A 15,168-nucleotide genomic window follows, 5' to 3' on the forward strand; every position below is an offset into this window, starting at 1 on the left:
CGGATACTCAATTTAACAATATGTACAGATGGTCCAAGCGCTGGTTTGCCTTGTGGATTTATAGTAATTTTTAAGTATATAAACAAGTAATAACTTTTATTTCTTTTTGTGCTCATTTGTAATAATTTTAACTGGCAAAAGTTACAGGGTTTTTTGGGGGGTCATTCTAGTATATCACTTGCAGTTCACCTGTTCATTTATTTAAATATTCTACTAATAGGAGAAAACACATCCTCCTAGGACTATGCTATAACAACACAAAGAATTTTTTTTATTTCTGCTCATCTACTATGTTGATCTCACTCCCTGGATCTTTAAATATGTCATGGGTGTGCTTTTTTTCTTCCATAGTGTATTTAAAACCTTTTCAGTTATAACTCTTCTCCATCCCCCAAGCTTTATGCTCAGATAAAAAGTTACTTCCTCTAAAAAATAATTCAGGGTAAATATGGATTAAGTCCTTGAGACAAAAATCTAAACTTTATACCAAATCCTGTTATCCAAACTTTTACATTCAAATGAAGCAAGAACAAAATTTATTAATGGAGTTTCTACTAATTTTCATAGTCATGTTAGCCTGGGCTGCTTATACAAAAAAATGAGCACATACACATACCCAAAAACAAAGCAAATCTGTCTCCCACCACCCCCCCAAAAATCCTTACTTCGTAAGTTCATAAGGTGGCAAGTTTTACTTCTGAGAGGTAGCACAAACAAGCAAATGAATATTGTACGTGCATTAACTGAGGCACTTGAGATCACCCAATTTAATTTACAGCAAAAACTCTCCAGAATTTCGGTGCTTATGAACAACTATTAGAACAATGGTCTCAATTTACTTTGACAAACTCTTACTCTGACTTCAGTCACCTGACCTTAAAAGAAAAACTTATTTCTATCTCAGACAAGTATTTAAATTCTCAAAAGCTAGTAATAAATTAAAAGATCAATGTGGAAAGAAGTATGATTTCTGAAAATTGGGAACACATTTTAGCTCTGTAATTGTGAAATAATGTTAGTGACATGAAAGGGCATTGTTCTATTTAGGGTAATACGTAAAAGGCTTTTGGCTTCATTTTGTGTGCTTAAACAAAGACATGAATCAGTTTAAGTAGACACGTGATTAAGAACAGTAAAGGATGGTTCCATAACATACATAAAATTCCAAACACTTTGCAAGTGAAAGTTTTCTGAGTTACTAAATGGTAGCGTGATCTCAGTCATAAACCTGGCTTCATATGAAATGTTTTCATTAAAATTTTAAGTTTTCTTTACAATAAGAAAAAACTGGAAAGCACAGCTCCCAAACTAGCTAAGTTAGAAACTGCTAATTTTCTGAATGAAAACAGCACTGTTTTTTATTTTTACACCACTGAATTAAAAGAATAGAAAAAGAACTACAGTTGGTATAGAGAACTACCAGGCCATCTAGACAGACATCTGGAGTAACTCTTGACTACATTTACCATCTTCTGCAACTGCTTGCTTCTGCTTTGTCGTTCATTGACATTTCAACCCTGTCAGCCACTGTATCCTCGGATGCTGGCTGGACGTGGCCCTCCGACTGTCCTCCCGTGTATGTAGGGGTGCTGTACTTTAAAAGGATCGATTTAAATTGCATCAGAGGTGCATCTGTACGAACACCCATTGGGTCAAAATGAGTTCGGCTCACTCGAAAGCCTGCTTGAGAAAGATAGCACAGAAACTTTTTCAACCTGCAGGAAGGAAAGGAAAAAAAAAGGTTCTGTATTTTTATGTAAATCACAATGTCATTAAAATATAACATATACATTTTGCCATTCACTGGTTGTCTTACTTTGGCATATTCATTCCTTTAATGCTGTGTCTGTGGATGTTGTAATAAAAGGGAGGATGTTCAGTACTGACATCAGTCTTCTGCCTTTTGGCTAAAGTTGTGACTGTTTCATTACCTTTTCTTTTTCCTGAAACATACACATACAAAAAATCAGAACACCTTAATAATGACTCTTTTTGGCCTGATATTTTCTATTGTGAAAGATTTAAATATTGATCAATCTTATAATAATTTTTGAGAACCCATAGAGATTAGTCTGATTCTCTTTATATATAAGAACAGCTCAGAGACTTTATTTTTAAAACTTATATTTTACTTTATTCTAAAAAGGATTTAAGACACCCCTGCTGAAGGTGAGTGGCCTGGCTGAGGTTACACAACAAACAGGAGTAAAATGATGCTCTTAAATCCAATGCTTATTGCAATGTACCATAATGCCTTTACTCTCCCAACTGAGGATTAAGTAGAATTGTGAATGTTAGCAAATTAGTTGAAGATGCCAACTAAACATGGCCATTGGAAGGAGCATTTAGTAGTTATTAAACCATACACTATTAAAAGGAGTTTAAGTTTTCTTGGCTTTGAAGATCAACACTAAAATGTTGAACAACTAAAAAAAATTGTAATTCTGTCCTCTGTCATTCACTGACATTTCAACCCTGTCAGCCACTGTATCCTCCGATGCTGGCTGGATGTGGCCGTCCGACTGTCCTCCAGTATAGGCGTCATGTTAGCCTGGGCTACTTACACAAAAAATGAGCACTTACACACACTGAAAGCAAAACAAATCTATCCCCTCTCCCCACCAAATCCTCACTTTATAAAAGGTGGCAAGTTTTACTTCTCACAGGTAGCACAAACACGCAAAGGAATATTGTACGTGCATTAACTGAGGCACTTGAAATCACCCAATTTAATTTACAGCAAAAACTCTCCTCTTCAGAATTTCAGTGCTTGTGAACAATTATTACAACAATGGTCTCAATTTACTTTGACAAAATCTTACTCTAACTTTAGTCATCTGACCTTAAACTTACAAGAAAAATGTATTCCTATCTCAGGCAAGTATTTAAATTCTCAAAAGTTAGTAATAAAAGATCAATGTGGAAAGAAGTATGATTTCTGAAAATTGGGAACATATTTTAGCTTTGTAATTGTGAAATGACATTAGTGACATGAAAGGGCATTGTTCTGTTCCTCTGTCTTAACACTATCTAGTTCTTTTTATTAGTATTCAAAACACATTTAGAATCTAAGCTTTTAAAGAGCAAAACAAAACCTTAGACATTAAGACACTGACATAAATCTTAAAATCCTTTGGATTCGAATTTGTAATCCCTAATACAACCATATTTTAAAGTGTCCATGCACACATCCCAAATTATAAGAAAGGCTATATAGTAAATTCTTCATGGCTAGAGAACAGGGTCTTATGGTTAGTTAATGGAATTGTGATATATGTTGATGAGAAAGTTTAAAAGAATTAGAATAAACCTGAATCTTTACTACTGTATCAAATATAATTTGAGCTTAGTTTGGTTCACATGGTTCTTCAAGGTCTTCTAGTTCTTTCAAGGGGATCACCATATATTAGACATGTGAACAAGTACATGTTAATAGAAATTCTGAACTGTGCAAATGCCAGATAAACAAGTTTTACTATAGTTATGTTGTCAGTATAATACGGTAAAGAAGCATTTTAAAGTAGGCCACCAGAGCAATCTCTTCCTGCCCTTCTAACTGCGTTTTTGCACCAATACATACATATTTACATATACACACACACGGACATATACATACCTTGTGCAATGTAGTTATCTGGTGTGGTATCATCTGTAGTTTTAATAAACACACCACATTCTTCTAAAATAAAAACATGAGAATAACAATATTTTACAGAATGACCTTAAGCAACAATTCAAACTTTAAATAAAAGGTTACGAAATTCTATACACACTGCTTTTATGAAATACGAGATTCTGTGGTAAAAACAGGCTACAAGGTTTACATTTTTAACTGCCTAACAATAGCTGCTGCTTTTAATGACTTAACTAGAATGTCTAATAGGCCCACCCTTGTATCAACAGCCAGATAAAACTACAAAAGCCTATTTTATACCAAAGAGAAAATAAAGGACAAAAAACAGTTGTAATGAGTGAAAGTGTACAGCTTCTGTGTCTCAATGGATATTACGAAAATTTTCGACCACACTATTCTCAGAATTACCCAAGGTTTCTCTCTCTACAAAGCAGGTATAGGATAATAAAACCACAACAGACTTTTAGTTCTTTTAGTCTACTAAAATGAGAAAAAAATATATGTATATTTTAATAAAATTGTTACTCATTTCAGGCCCTGAATGTAAATGTCACCTTGCTTGAGATTTGAAGGCGTAGGAACTGAAAACTGACTTTGAGGAGTACACTCTGATTCAAAGATTAATGTCTTTATTAGGGTCTGAATGTCATCTAAACCATGGTGAAGAGATTCAAATAGCATTCTTTTGAGGAATCCAGTATTGAAAAGGGAACTTGACCTGGAAAAGAAAAAAGAAAAAAAAAAAAAATACAGAGAACTGGGTTTGAGAAATGTCTATTAAAAATAAAAGTCTCAGGGCACCTGGGTGGTTCAGTTGGCTAAGCACTTGACTCTTGATTTTGGCTCAGGGCATGATCTCATGGTTCGTGAATTTGAGCCCCCATCAGGCTCTCCACATTGAGTGCAGAGCCTGCTTGGGCCTGCTTGGTATCCTCTCTTCCTCTCTGCCCTCCACCACACATGTTCTCTCTCAAAATAAATAAATAAACTTAAAAAAAAAAAGTCTCCATAATTTAATCACAACTAACTTAATTTATAGGATGGAGTAAATGCTGAAATTAAAGAATTTATGATTTATTTTAATGTTTACTTTTGAGAGGGGGACAGGGGCAGAGAGAGAGGGAGACACAGAATCTGAAGTAGGGTAGGCTCCAGGCGCTGAGCTGTCAGCACAGCCCAATGAGGGGCTTGAGCTCACGAACCGTGAGATCATGACCTGAGCCGAAGTTGGATGCTTAACCAACTGAGCCACCCAGGCGTCCCAAGAATTTATGGTTTAATTTAAAATTACTTTCTATTTGCCCACACCTTTTATCATGTTATTTCTCTAAGTTAGTGGGATTAGTTGTGGAAATTTCACTCACAGTAAATCAACAAAGAATTTATTGAGCCCTCAGGTAAGGTGTGAAAGACTACTAGCCCTGTGGTACATACGGGTGTGGAAGATATACCAAAGTATAAAAGACAGTGTTTACCCTATAAAAGCCTATAAATCTAGATAGGACCTAGAAAGGCGCACAGTGTGAAGCATAAGTTTTCATAATGCATATTCTTGTCAGTAAATCTTAATCCACCTTGTGTATGGTAAAGTGGGGTGGGACAGGAGTAGGTATAGGAGAATTACAGTGGTGATGGTGATTCAGTTAAAAAATGGCACAAGGGTAAGTCTCATCGACTTCCCATTTAATTTGAGAATGACTGGTATAATGGACAGAATATGAAATTCCAAGTCAGATAAACCTGAATTCACATGCTGGCTCCACCCCTTACTATCTATGTAATCTTGAGTAATTACTGCTTTTGAGTCTCTTATTCTTCATCACAAAATAGAAAATAAAATTTTTCAGTCTTGTTATGGGAAATAATGAGATAGCACACAGAAAATCCTAAGTATATCCTCAATGAATGACAGCTATTACTATTTGGTTAGCAAATACATATGAAAAGATGTATGACTTTAAAGTGTCAAATGAATGATCAATGTGAGATTTACTAAAATGGGATTTAGAAATTTTGGGTGAAACACCGGAAACTTCAAAGAGGACACAATTTGAACTGGATCTGGGGAAAGGGGAAGAGACTGTGCATGAGAGTAAAGACATGAACAATGGCTCTGAGTGAGGAAATCTTCGCAGGTGAGTCCCATCTAAACAGCTTTACCCAAAACAAAAGCATGTACTTTCACATGTCCTTCTCACTTAAAACTAATTTCTTGAAGACTTCTTATATCAGTTGACTCTTCTATAAGAAGTTACAGTGATCATTTCATAATCACATCCTAGTTCTTCAAACTCAGCTGAAAAAAGCCTCATTCTTACTAATTCAGAAATGAATGATCTAGTTTGCAGATCTGCCAGGCTCTTTTTGATCTCACCATCTCTTAGCAGTGTCACAAACTTGTGAGAATAATGGTATAGAAAAATCTGAAAACAGAAAACACTTTAGGTTCATAGGGGTAGAAGAATTATAATTATTTACCTAGACTTAAAAAAAAAATTAAATTGAAATTTGTTCTTTTACCACACATAATAAATCAATATGTAAATCAATTTTGAATACTGGCCTTCCTTAACATAATTCCTATGACGGAATTATGTCTCGATAAACCCATTACAAGCTGAAAATGCATGTACTAGAACTAACCTTCCGAACATCATAGCATAACCTAACTACCTTAATCATTCTCAGAACACTTAAATTAGTTAACAGTTGGGCAAAAAATATTCAGCACAATGTCTATTTTATAAAGTGTTGATTATTTCATATGATTTATTGATTATATTGGAAGTGGAAAAACTGAATGGTTGTTAAGGGTACTGGTTGTTGATCCTCATGATCGTTTGCCTGGCTGGGAACTGTGACTTAATGCTACTTGCCAGCATGAGAGAGGACCCGTATTGCATATTGCTAGCATGGGAAAAGATTAAAATGCAAAATTTGAAATACACTTTCTATTGAATGTGTATTGCTTTTGCACCACTATAGAGTCAAAAAATCCTAAGTCAGGAACCATCTGTATATTCTTATGCTTAAGCACATACCATAGAGGTCCAAGTTCTATTGCTGTCTTTCCAGGCATGCTTCCATGACAGTTACAGGGCAGCTGTCTATATGGGTTTTCTGTGAAAATATAAAGAGAACTCAAAGGAGAAATGACAATGTAAACAGTAATTGTTAATAATAATTTGCAGCTACTATATAATGAGGATCTACTATGTGCCAGGTATTATGCTAAGTATTTTATATGCATTTAAAAAATTTAATCCTTACAACTCTTTGAAGTAGGTACTGTTAAAATCTCAATTATCCAGATCAGAGAATTAAAACTTGAGAGGTCATAGAAATCCAGGTCAAATGGCTTATTAGAGGCAAAACTTCTACTAGGGTTTAGTCACTATGCTACATGAAACAATTTAAGTAGGAGAAAGTCTAGAAGTCCACAAGATACTCATTTAAAATCAACTGATTGGGGTATAAATTATATGCAATAAAATTTATACGTGTTATGTGAAAAGGTTGAGTTTTAATAAATGTAACCAACATCCCATCAAAATAAAGACATTTCTCATTAGTTACTTCTGCATTTGGAAAGAAAACAAATTACTCCTTAGGCTTGATTCATATTCAGCCCCCCAAATAGGTTAGAAGAATCTTAATTCAGTTTAAAGAACAGTGTGAGACCTTATAATCACAAGGAAATTGGGGAAATACTAGCATTATTCTTAGTTTCCAAAAATGGGGCAATATTTTACTATGGACTATTCAGTTCACTTAAGCCCCAGAATAGTCATTTTAAATCAGACTCTCTCCAACTGAGTTCCCCCAGGGCATTCCTAGGTTATCATCCACTTTCTTGGAATGGCCTGATCTGATCAATCAGTTCTAGATATATTCAGAACTCAGAATTACTTGGTAGGGCCATAGGTCTATAGCCCATTGCTATCCAACATCACTGTTACTCAACGTAATTAAATGCCATAATGCACAGATACGAGATCTTATTTTAGATTTACTTAAAGGCTTCTTCCCTCACTGTTTCTACTAGATCGACTTTTCAGTATTATTGAACTCTAAGCCTTATCATCAACATTAAATTTGTTGAGAACTATGTTCCAACGTTATATGAATATATTCAAGAAGTCTTTCCTGGAACCATTAAATAACTAAACTACAAAACTATAGGCAGTACTATCCAAATTAGGGTAATTTATATTTACAGTTCTTTCAGTTATACCCACTTACCACAGGCAGGCGGCAGCACACACATGAATTATTAGTCAGTTTGTTTCTTGATGCATCTACAAAATGCTCCCATCATACCAACCTATGTCTTTTCCCAAGCCCCTTACCTAGGATTTCTAAGTGCTAGGTCAGCAATAGCAAATTCCCTCTTTGACAGGTCAGGGCTATCATTTCAAGTTACTAGTAGCAAAAAACGAAGGAATAAAGAAAGAAAACTAGTTATGTCCAGGTCATTGGTATATAGGCTGTGAAGACAATTCTAGATGAGGAATTAAAAATATTTGGAGACTTCTATTTAAATGCAATGGATTAAACGTGTACTTTATCTCTGCTGTCTCCTAAAGCATTATTAAAATGAGAACAAAGGAATAAAAATCGAACCAAATGAGAAATTGGGAGGAAGTAACAAGATGATGAGAGAGGTCAGTAAAATTTTAGAAGTGGAAATAAGGTACACAAGGGGATAACTGATTTAGCAGGCCAGAGAATGCTAAAGCCTAAGCCTGAAATGGGCAGACAGGCTACCAACAAAACAGCAAGCCCGCTAGTGTTGTGGGACTCCAGAAGAGCTGAGAATTGAAGGTACTGATCATCTCGAAAGATGGGTATAGGGTTGGTACTGCAAAAAAGAGGTCTAGCTAAAAATTTTGAAGGGGTTCAATTAAGACCCCTAGATTTCCTTCTCTAATACCCACAACCAGGCTCTGTGCTTCCTCGTTCCAAAAGATGAAGTTAATCTTGGGTAAGGCTGAACCATTGAGGATCTGGAACCAGGGGCAGCAGTCACAGTTGAGAATAAGGAGGTTTAGGAAAAGAGGCATTAAGTAAAGACATCATAAATGTAAGATCTTCCAAGTCTCCTTTCCCCAACATGGCTCCTAGAAGGCTGGTGGAAGATTCAAAGATTTTTCTAGAAAAAATTACCAATCCAAGAAAAAAGACTGAATACGTATTATTCATTGTCATTTGGGGGGTCTCCTAGTGACAAGACAAACTGGTGCCTTCTCATTACATACGGTAAAATCCATCAGTTTACAAGCCCTGACTCCAGTGCTTCCAAACAACTTTCAGTGAGCACCAAGACCATCAGACATTTGAGATCTACCACGACAGAGAACCAAATTACAATACAGAAAAATAGGGAACAGAAAAAATAACAGCAACAATTATACAAGACTAAAAAATCTATCCTCCCCTAAATATAAAATATACTCAACTATAACCAATATTCTTAGCACAGATTAGATGGGCAGAAGGCTACCAACAAAACAGCAAGACCGCTAGTGTTGTGGGACTCCAGAAAGAGCTGAGAATTGAAGGTACTGATCATCTCGAAAGATGGGTATAGGGTTGGTACTGCAAAAAAGAGGTCTAGCTAAAAATTTTGAAGGGGTTCAATTAAGACCCCTAGATTTCCTTCTCTAATACCCACAACCAGGCTCTGTGCTTCCTCGTTCCAAAAGATGAAGTTAATCTTGGATAAGGCTGAACCAAGATTCTTGTGAAATAAGAACAGGACACTATTAAAAAAGAAATAATAAGAAAATATGAAGTAACTTAAAAAAAGACAAAATATGACAAAAATTTAAAAAGAAGAGTTGGAAAATAATCAGGGATAGCTATAAAGGAGAACTAAATGCCAAAGAAATGAATAGGATTATTAAAATAAAACAGAGGATCAATCTAGAAGATCCAATATATAGCTAAAATTATTTCCTGGAAGACAGAAAAGAGACTTTGAGAAGAAAATTATCGAGAAAAAATAACGCAAAAATAGACACATAGATCAATGGAACAAAATAGAGTCCAGAAATAAACTCACAATTACATGGTCAATCTATGACAAAGGAGGCAAGAATATACAATGGGAAAAAGACAGTCTTTTCAAAAAATGGTGCTGGAAAAACTTGACATCTATATGTAAAAGAATGAGACTGAACCACCTTCTTACACCATACACAAAAATAAACACAAAATGGATTAAAGACTTAAATGTGAGACCTGAAACCATCTCTTCTAGAAGACTGCACAGGCAGTAATTTCTCTGACATTAGCTGTAGCAACATTTTTCTAGATATATCTCCTGAGACAAGGAAAACAAAAGCAAAAAATAAACTATTAGGACTACATCAAAATAAAAAGCTTTGCATAGCAAAGGAAACAACGAACAAAAAAATTCAGCCTACTGAATTAGAGAAATATTTACAAATGATATATCCAATAAAGGGTTAATATCCAATATACAGACAGAACTTCTACAACTCAACACCGAAAAAAACCAATATGAATAAAAAATGGGCAGAAGACCTGAAGAGACGTTTTTCCAAGAGGACATACAAGTGGCCAACAGACACATGAAAAGATGTTCAACATCACTAATCATCAGGGAAACAAATCAAAACCATAACATCACCTTACACCTGTCAGAATGACTAAACTCAAAAAGACAAGAAATAATAAGTAAACTGGTATAGTCACTCTGGAAAACAGTATGGGAGTTCCCCCCCAAATTAAAAGTAGAAATACTATATGCTCCAATAATTCCACTACTAGGTATTTACCGAAAGAATACAAAATCACTAATTCAAAAGGATATATGCATCTCTCTGTTTACTGCAGCATTATTTACAATAGCCAAATTTACAAATAGCCAAATTATGGAGATATATATACATCTCCATATCTCCACACACAATGGAACATTACGCAGCCATAAAAAAGGACAACATTGTAGCATTTGAGACAACCTGGATGGACCTAGAGTGTGTTATGCTAAATGAAGTAAGTCAGACTGAGAAAGACAAATGATTCCACTCACAAGTGGAATCTAAAAAAAGCCCCAGAAATGAATAAACAAAAAGCAGAGTCAGACCTATAAACACAGAGAAAATCTGATGGTTGCTAGAGGGGAGGGGATGGGAGGCTGGGCCAAATGGGTGAAGGGGAAAGGGAAATACAGGCCTCCAGGCCTCCAGTTATGGAATGAATAAGTCAAGGGAATAAAAGACACAGCATAAGGAATACAATCAATGATACTGTAATGGTGATGTACTGGAACAGATGGTAGCTATATTTGTGGCATAATGTATAAATTTGTCAAATCACTAAGTTGTACACCTAAAGCTAATGTAGCATTGTATGTCAACTATACTCAAAAAAGAAAATGTGGTACATATATAATAGAATATTATTCAGCCACAAAAAAAGATTAAAATCCTGCAATTTGTGACGTGAATGAATCTTAAGGGCATTATGCTGAAAGAAATCAAACAGAAATACTTTATGATCTCATTTATATGTGATATCTAAAAATGCTGAACTCCAAAAAAAGGAGTAGACTGGTGTTTGCCAAGACCTGGGGGCAGGGGAAATGAAGAGATGTTGGTAAGAGGCTGCAAACTTTCAGTTATAAAGAGAAGAAGTTCTGGGGATCTAATAATGTACAGTGTGGTGACTGTAATTAACAATGCTATACTATATAACTGAAATTTGCTAAGAGAGTAGATCTTAAATGTTCTCATCACACACACACAAAGGTAACTGTGAGGTGATGAAAGTGTTAACTAATCTTATTGTGGTAATCAGTTCACTATATATGTATATAAAATCAATGATATACATTGTGTATCTTAAAGTGACACAGCTTTTGTTAATTGTATCTGAATAAAGTTGGAAAAAATGTAAGTTCGAAAGGAAGGACCTCACCTATGAAAAGAAAAGAAAGAAAGAAAAGAGAACAGAAAAGAGTCGCCTGGGTGGCTCAGTCAGTTAAGTGTCTGACTCTTGATTTCAGCTCAGGTCATGATCTCACAGTTCATGGAATCAAGTCCTGTGTCAGGCTCTGCACTAACAGCATGGTACCTATTTGGGATTCTGTCTATGCCCCTCGCCTGCTCACGAGTATATGAGCTCTCTTGCTCTCTCTTGCTCTCTCTTGCTCTCTCTCTCTCTCTCAAAAATAACTAAATAAATGTTTAAAAGAGAGAAGAAAAGAAATATTCCAGGGCTGGGAAGATGGTAGAGTAAGAGGAATGTTAAGCTCACCTCGTCCCATGGCTACAACTAGATAACAGTTACATCATAAATAACCCAGAAAATGACCTGAAGACTGGAAAAACAAACTCCACCACTAAAGGCAGAGAAGAGACCACACTGAAGAGGGTAGGAAGGGCAGAAATGCAGTGGGGAGCAAAACAGTGTCACCATCTTCCATGGGGAGAGGAACAGATGATTACACCTGGAAGGAAGCTCACTCAATGAAGACAGATAACCATAACGTTTGGCTTTGAATTTCATCAGTTCTTAAAACCAATAGTACTTAAAGCCCAGAATTTTAAAAATCAGTGGACTTGGTTCTGGGAGAGCCTGGAGGGCAACAGGAAGTGGAGTCCCTGCCCTTAAAGAGAGCATGGAGCCCTTAAAAAGGAGCCCTGTCCTTAAAAAAAGCCCATGGAGATTCAGTGTAGAAACAGCAATTTGAAAATGCCTGGGACATGGGGGAGGGAGAGTAGTTTACTCATTTTGGATCATGTCCTGGAGGAGAAGGGATTGCCAAGGGACTTCTCTAGGGTCAAAAGAGCTGTCAGGCACAATCTCCCTGTCCCACCCTCAGCATAAACACATGGCTATGTGGAAACCAGTGACATTCACTACATAACTTGCTTACACCACACCACGACCCCTCCAGCCGGACCTGCCTCAGTCCCAGGGCTCCAAGTACCCTCCCCTAGAAGACTTGTACAAACCTTGCAACACTAGGTCTCCTGACCCATATGTTTTGTGTGGCCTCAGTTTCAGTGGCAGTGGCTACACAGGCTTTTTGGAAGCCTCGTGTACCTTGTTAAAATTGTGCGCTCCACCCATACATCCCTGGGTCCCTGGAGGTCTCATTTTGCAAACAGACTGCCATGCACCTTGTTAAAACTGCACACCCCATCCTGGGGACCAAACACTGCCCATAACAGGCAAATAGAGACTCAGTGGACGACTGGACTCAAGGGAAAAGCAGCCAGGACACAACAGCAGGGTGTGTTAACACACAGAAGACATGCCGGAAGCACCGGGCTCTGGTGAAGGGGGCGTTACACTGCAGGGCACTACAGGACCTTTTCCTCATAAGGCAATTACTTTCAAGAGCAGGAGATGTAGCTGACTTTCCTAACACACAGACACAGAGACAAAACAAGGAGACAGAGGAATATGTCCCAAATCAAAGGATAGGACAAAACCACAGCAAGAGATCTACACAAAACCAGATAGAAGTAATATTCTTAAAAGAGAATTAAAAATAATGATCATAAAGATAGTCACTTGTCTTGAAAAAACAGCAAAGGACATCAGTGAGACCCTTAACAAAGAGATAAAAAAGAACCAATCAGATATGACGAACACAATAAATGGAATAAAAAATATACTAGATGGCTAAAGTAAGCAAAGGAACAAATTAGCAATCTGGAAAATAGAGTGATGGAAAGTAATCAAGCTCAACTGATGACAGAAAAATAATTCTGCAAAATGAGAACAGACTTAGGCAACTTAGCAACTCCATCAAGCACAACAGCATTCACATCATAGGGATCCCAGAAGAAGAGGAGAAAAAGGGGCAGAAAATTTATTTGAAGAAAAAATAGTGGAAAACTTCCCTAATCTGTGGAAAAAAGACAGATATCCAGATTCAGGTGGCACAGAGATCCCCCAACAAAATCAACCCAAGGAGGTACATGAATACACACAGTAATTTAAATGGCAAAAAGTAGTGATAAAGAGAGAATTTTTAAAGTATCATGAGCAAAGAAGAAAGTTACATACAAAGGAAACCCCATAAACCTATCAGTGGCTTTTTCAGCAGAAACTTTGCAGACCAAAAGGGAGTGGAATGACCTATTTCAAGTGCTGAAAGGAGCAGCACCTGTGTGGCTCAGTCAGTGGCTCTTGATTTCAGCTCAGGTCATGATCACATGGTTCATGAGATGGAGCCCTGCATTGGGCTCTGCAATGACAGCATGGAGTCTGCATGGGATTCTTTCTCTCCCTCTCTCTGCCCCTCCCCTGACTATGCTCTCTCCGTCTCTCTCAAAATAAATAAACTTAAAACACACACACACACACACACACACACAGACACAGACACAGACACCCTCGGGGCACCTGGGTGGCTCAGTTGGTTAAGCCCCGACTTTAGCTCAGGTCATGATTTCATGATTCATGAGTTCAAGCTCCACATCAGACTCTCCGCTGTCAGCACAGAGCCCGCTCTGGATCCTCTGTCTCCCTCTCCCCCCACCCTCTCAAAATAAACTAAAACAACAAAACAAAACAAAACCCCTCAACAAAGTAGGTTTAGAGGAAACATAAAGGCTTTATATGAAAAACTCACAGCTAACATCATACTCGGGAAAAACTGAGAGCTTTCTCCCTAAGGTCAAGAAGACAAGCATGTCTGCTCTTGCCAGTTTCATTCAACATAATACTGGAAGCTTTAGCCACAGCAATCAGACAACAAAAAGAAACAAAAGGCATCCAGATTGGTAAGGAAGAAGTAAAACTTTCATTGTTTGCAGATGACATGATACTATATATAAAAAACCCCAAAAAATTATACCAAAAAAACTGCTAGAACTTGGTAAATGAATTCAGTAATGTTGTGGGATATAAAATGAACGTACAGATATCCACTGCATTTCTATACACTTATTTAAGTAGCAGAAAGAGAAATTAAGATAACAATCCCATTTACAACTGTAAAAAAACTGTAAAAAAAAAAAATCACAAAATACCTAAGAATAAACTTAACCAAAGAAGTTAAAGACTTGTTCTCTGAAAAATATAAAACACTGATGAAAGAAACTGAAGATGACACAAAGAAACTGAAATCCATGCTCATGGATTGCAAGAATATTGTTAAAATGACCATATTACCCAAAGCAATCTACGGATTAAATGTGATCCCTATGAGGGCTTCTGGGTGGCTCAGTTGGTTAAAATGTCTGACTCTTGATTTTGGCTCAGGTCACAAACTCATGGTTTTTGACATCAAGCCCCATGTGGGGCTCTGCACCAACAGTGTGGAGCCTGCTTGGGATTCTCTCTCTCTCCCTCTCTCTCTGCCCCTCCTGTGCTCTCTCTTGTCCTCTCTCTCTCTCTCTCTCTCTCTCTCAAATAAATAAACTTAAAAAAAAATTTTTTTAAATATGACTCCCTATCAAAATACCAACAGCATTTTCCACAGAACTAGAATAAACAATCCTAAAATTTGCATGGAACCACAAAAGACCCTGAGTAGCCAAAGCAAT

General features: G+C 36.7%; 1 protein-coding gene across 4 annotated transcripts in view; it reads right to left on the bottom strand.

Annotated features, from left to right (window-relative positions):
- Positions 1-519: 519 nt before the first annotated feature.
- The window catches only part of TRMT1L (tRNA methyltransferase 1 like), a 40,253-nt gene continuing 25,604 nt past the window's right edge, over positions 520-15,168 (bottom strand). For 3 of the 4 annotated variants that reach the window (XM_045452685.1, XM_045452687.1, XM_045452688.1), the window contains 5 exons: positions 6,676-6,754; positions 4,189-4,352; positions 3,617-3,679; positions 1,817-1,943; positions 520-1,715 (listed from right to left, as the gene is read on the bottom strand). In XM_045452685.1, the coding sequence (XP_045308641.1) occupies positions 1,463-1,715; positions 1,817-1,943; positions 3,617-3,679; positions 4,189-4,352; positions 6,676-6,754 (686 nt within the window). In that variant the 3' untranslated portion in view covers positions 520-1,462. The remainder of the gene's footprint in view (positions 1,716-1,816; positions 1,944-3,616; positions 3,680-4,188; positions 4,353-6,675; positions 6,755-15,168) is intronic. The other variant, XM_045452686.1, reaches the window with a different exon arrangement.

This window comes from Leopardus geoffroyi, chromosome C3, assembly GCF_018350155.1.
Source record: "Leopardus geoffroyi isolate Oge1 chromosome C3, O.geoffroyi_Oge1_pat1.0, whole genome shotgun sequence".
Lineage (NCBI taxonomy): Eukaryota > Metazoa > Chordata > Mammalia > Carnivora > Felidae > Leopardus > Leopardus geoffroyi.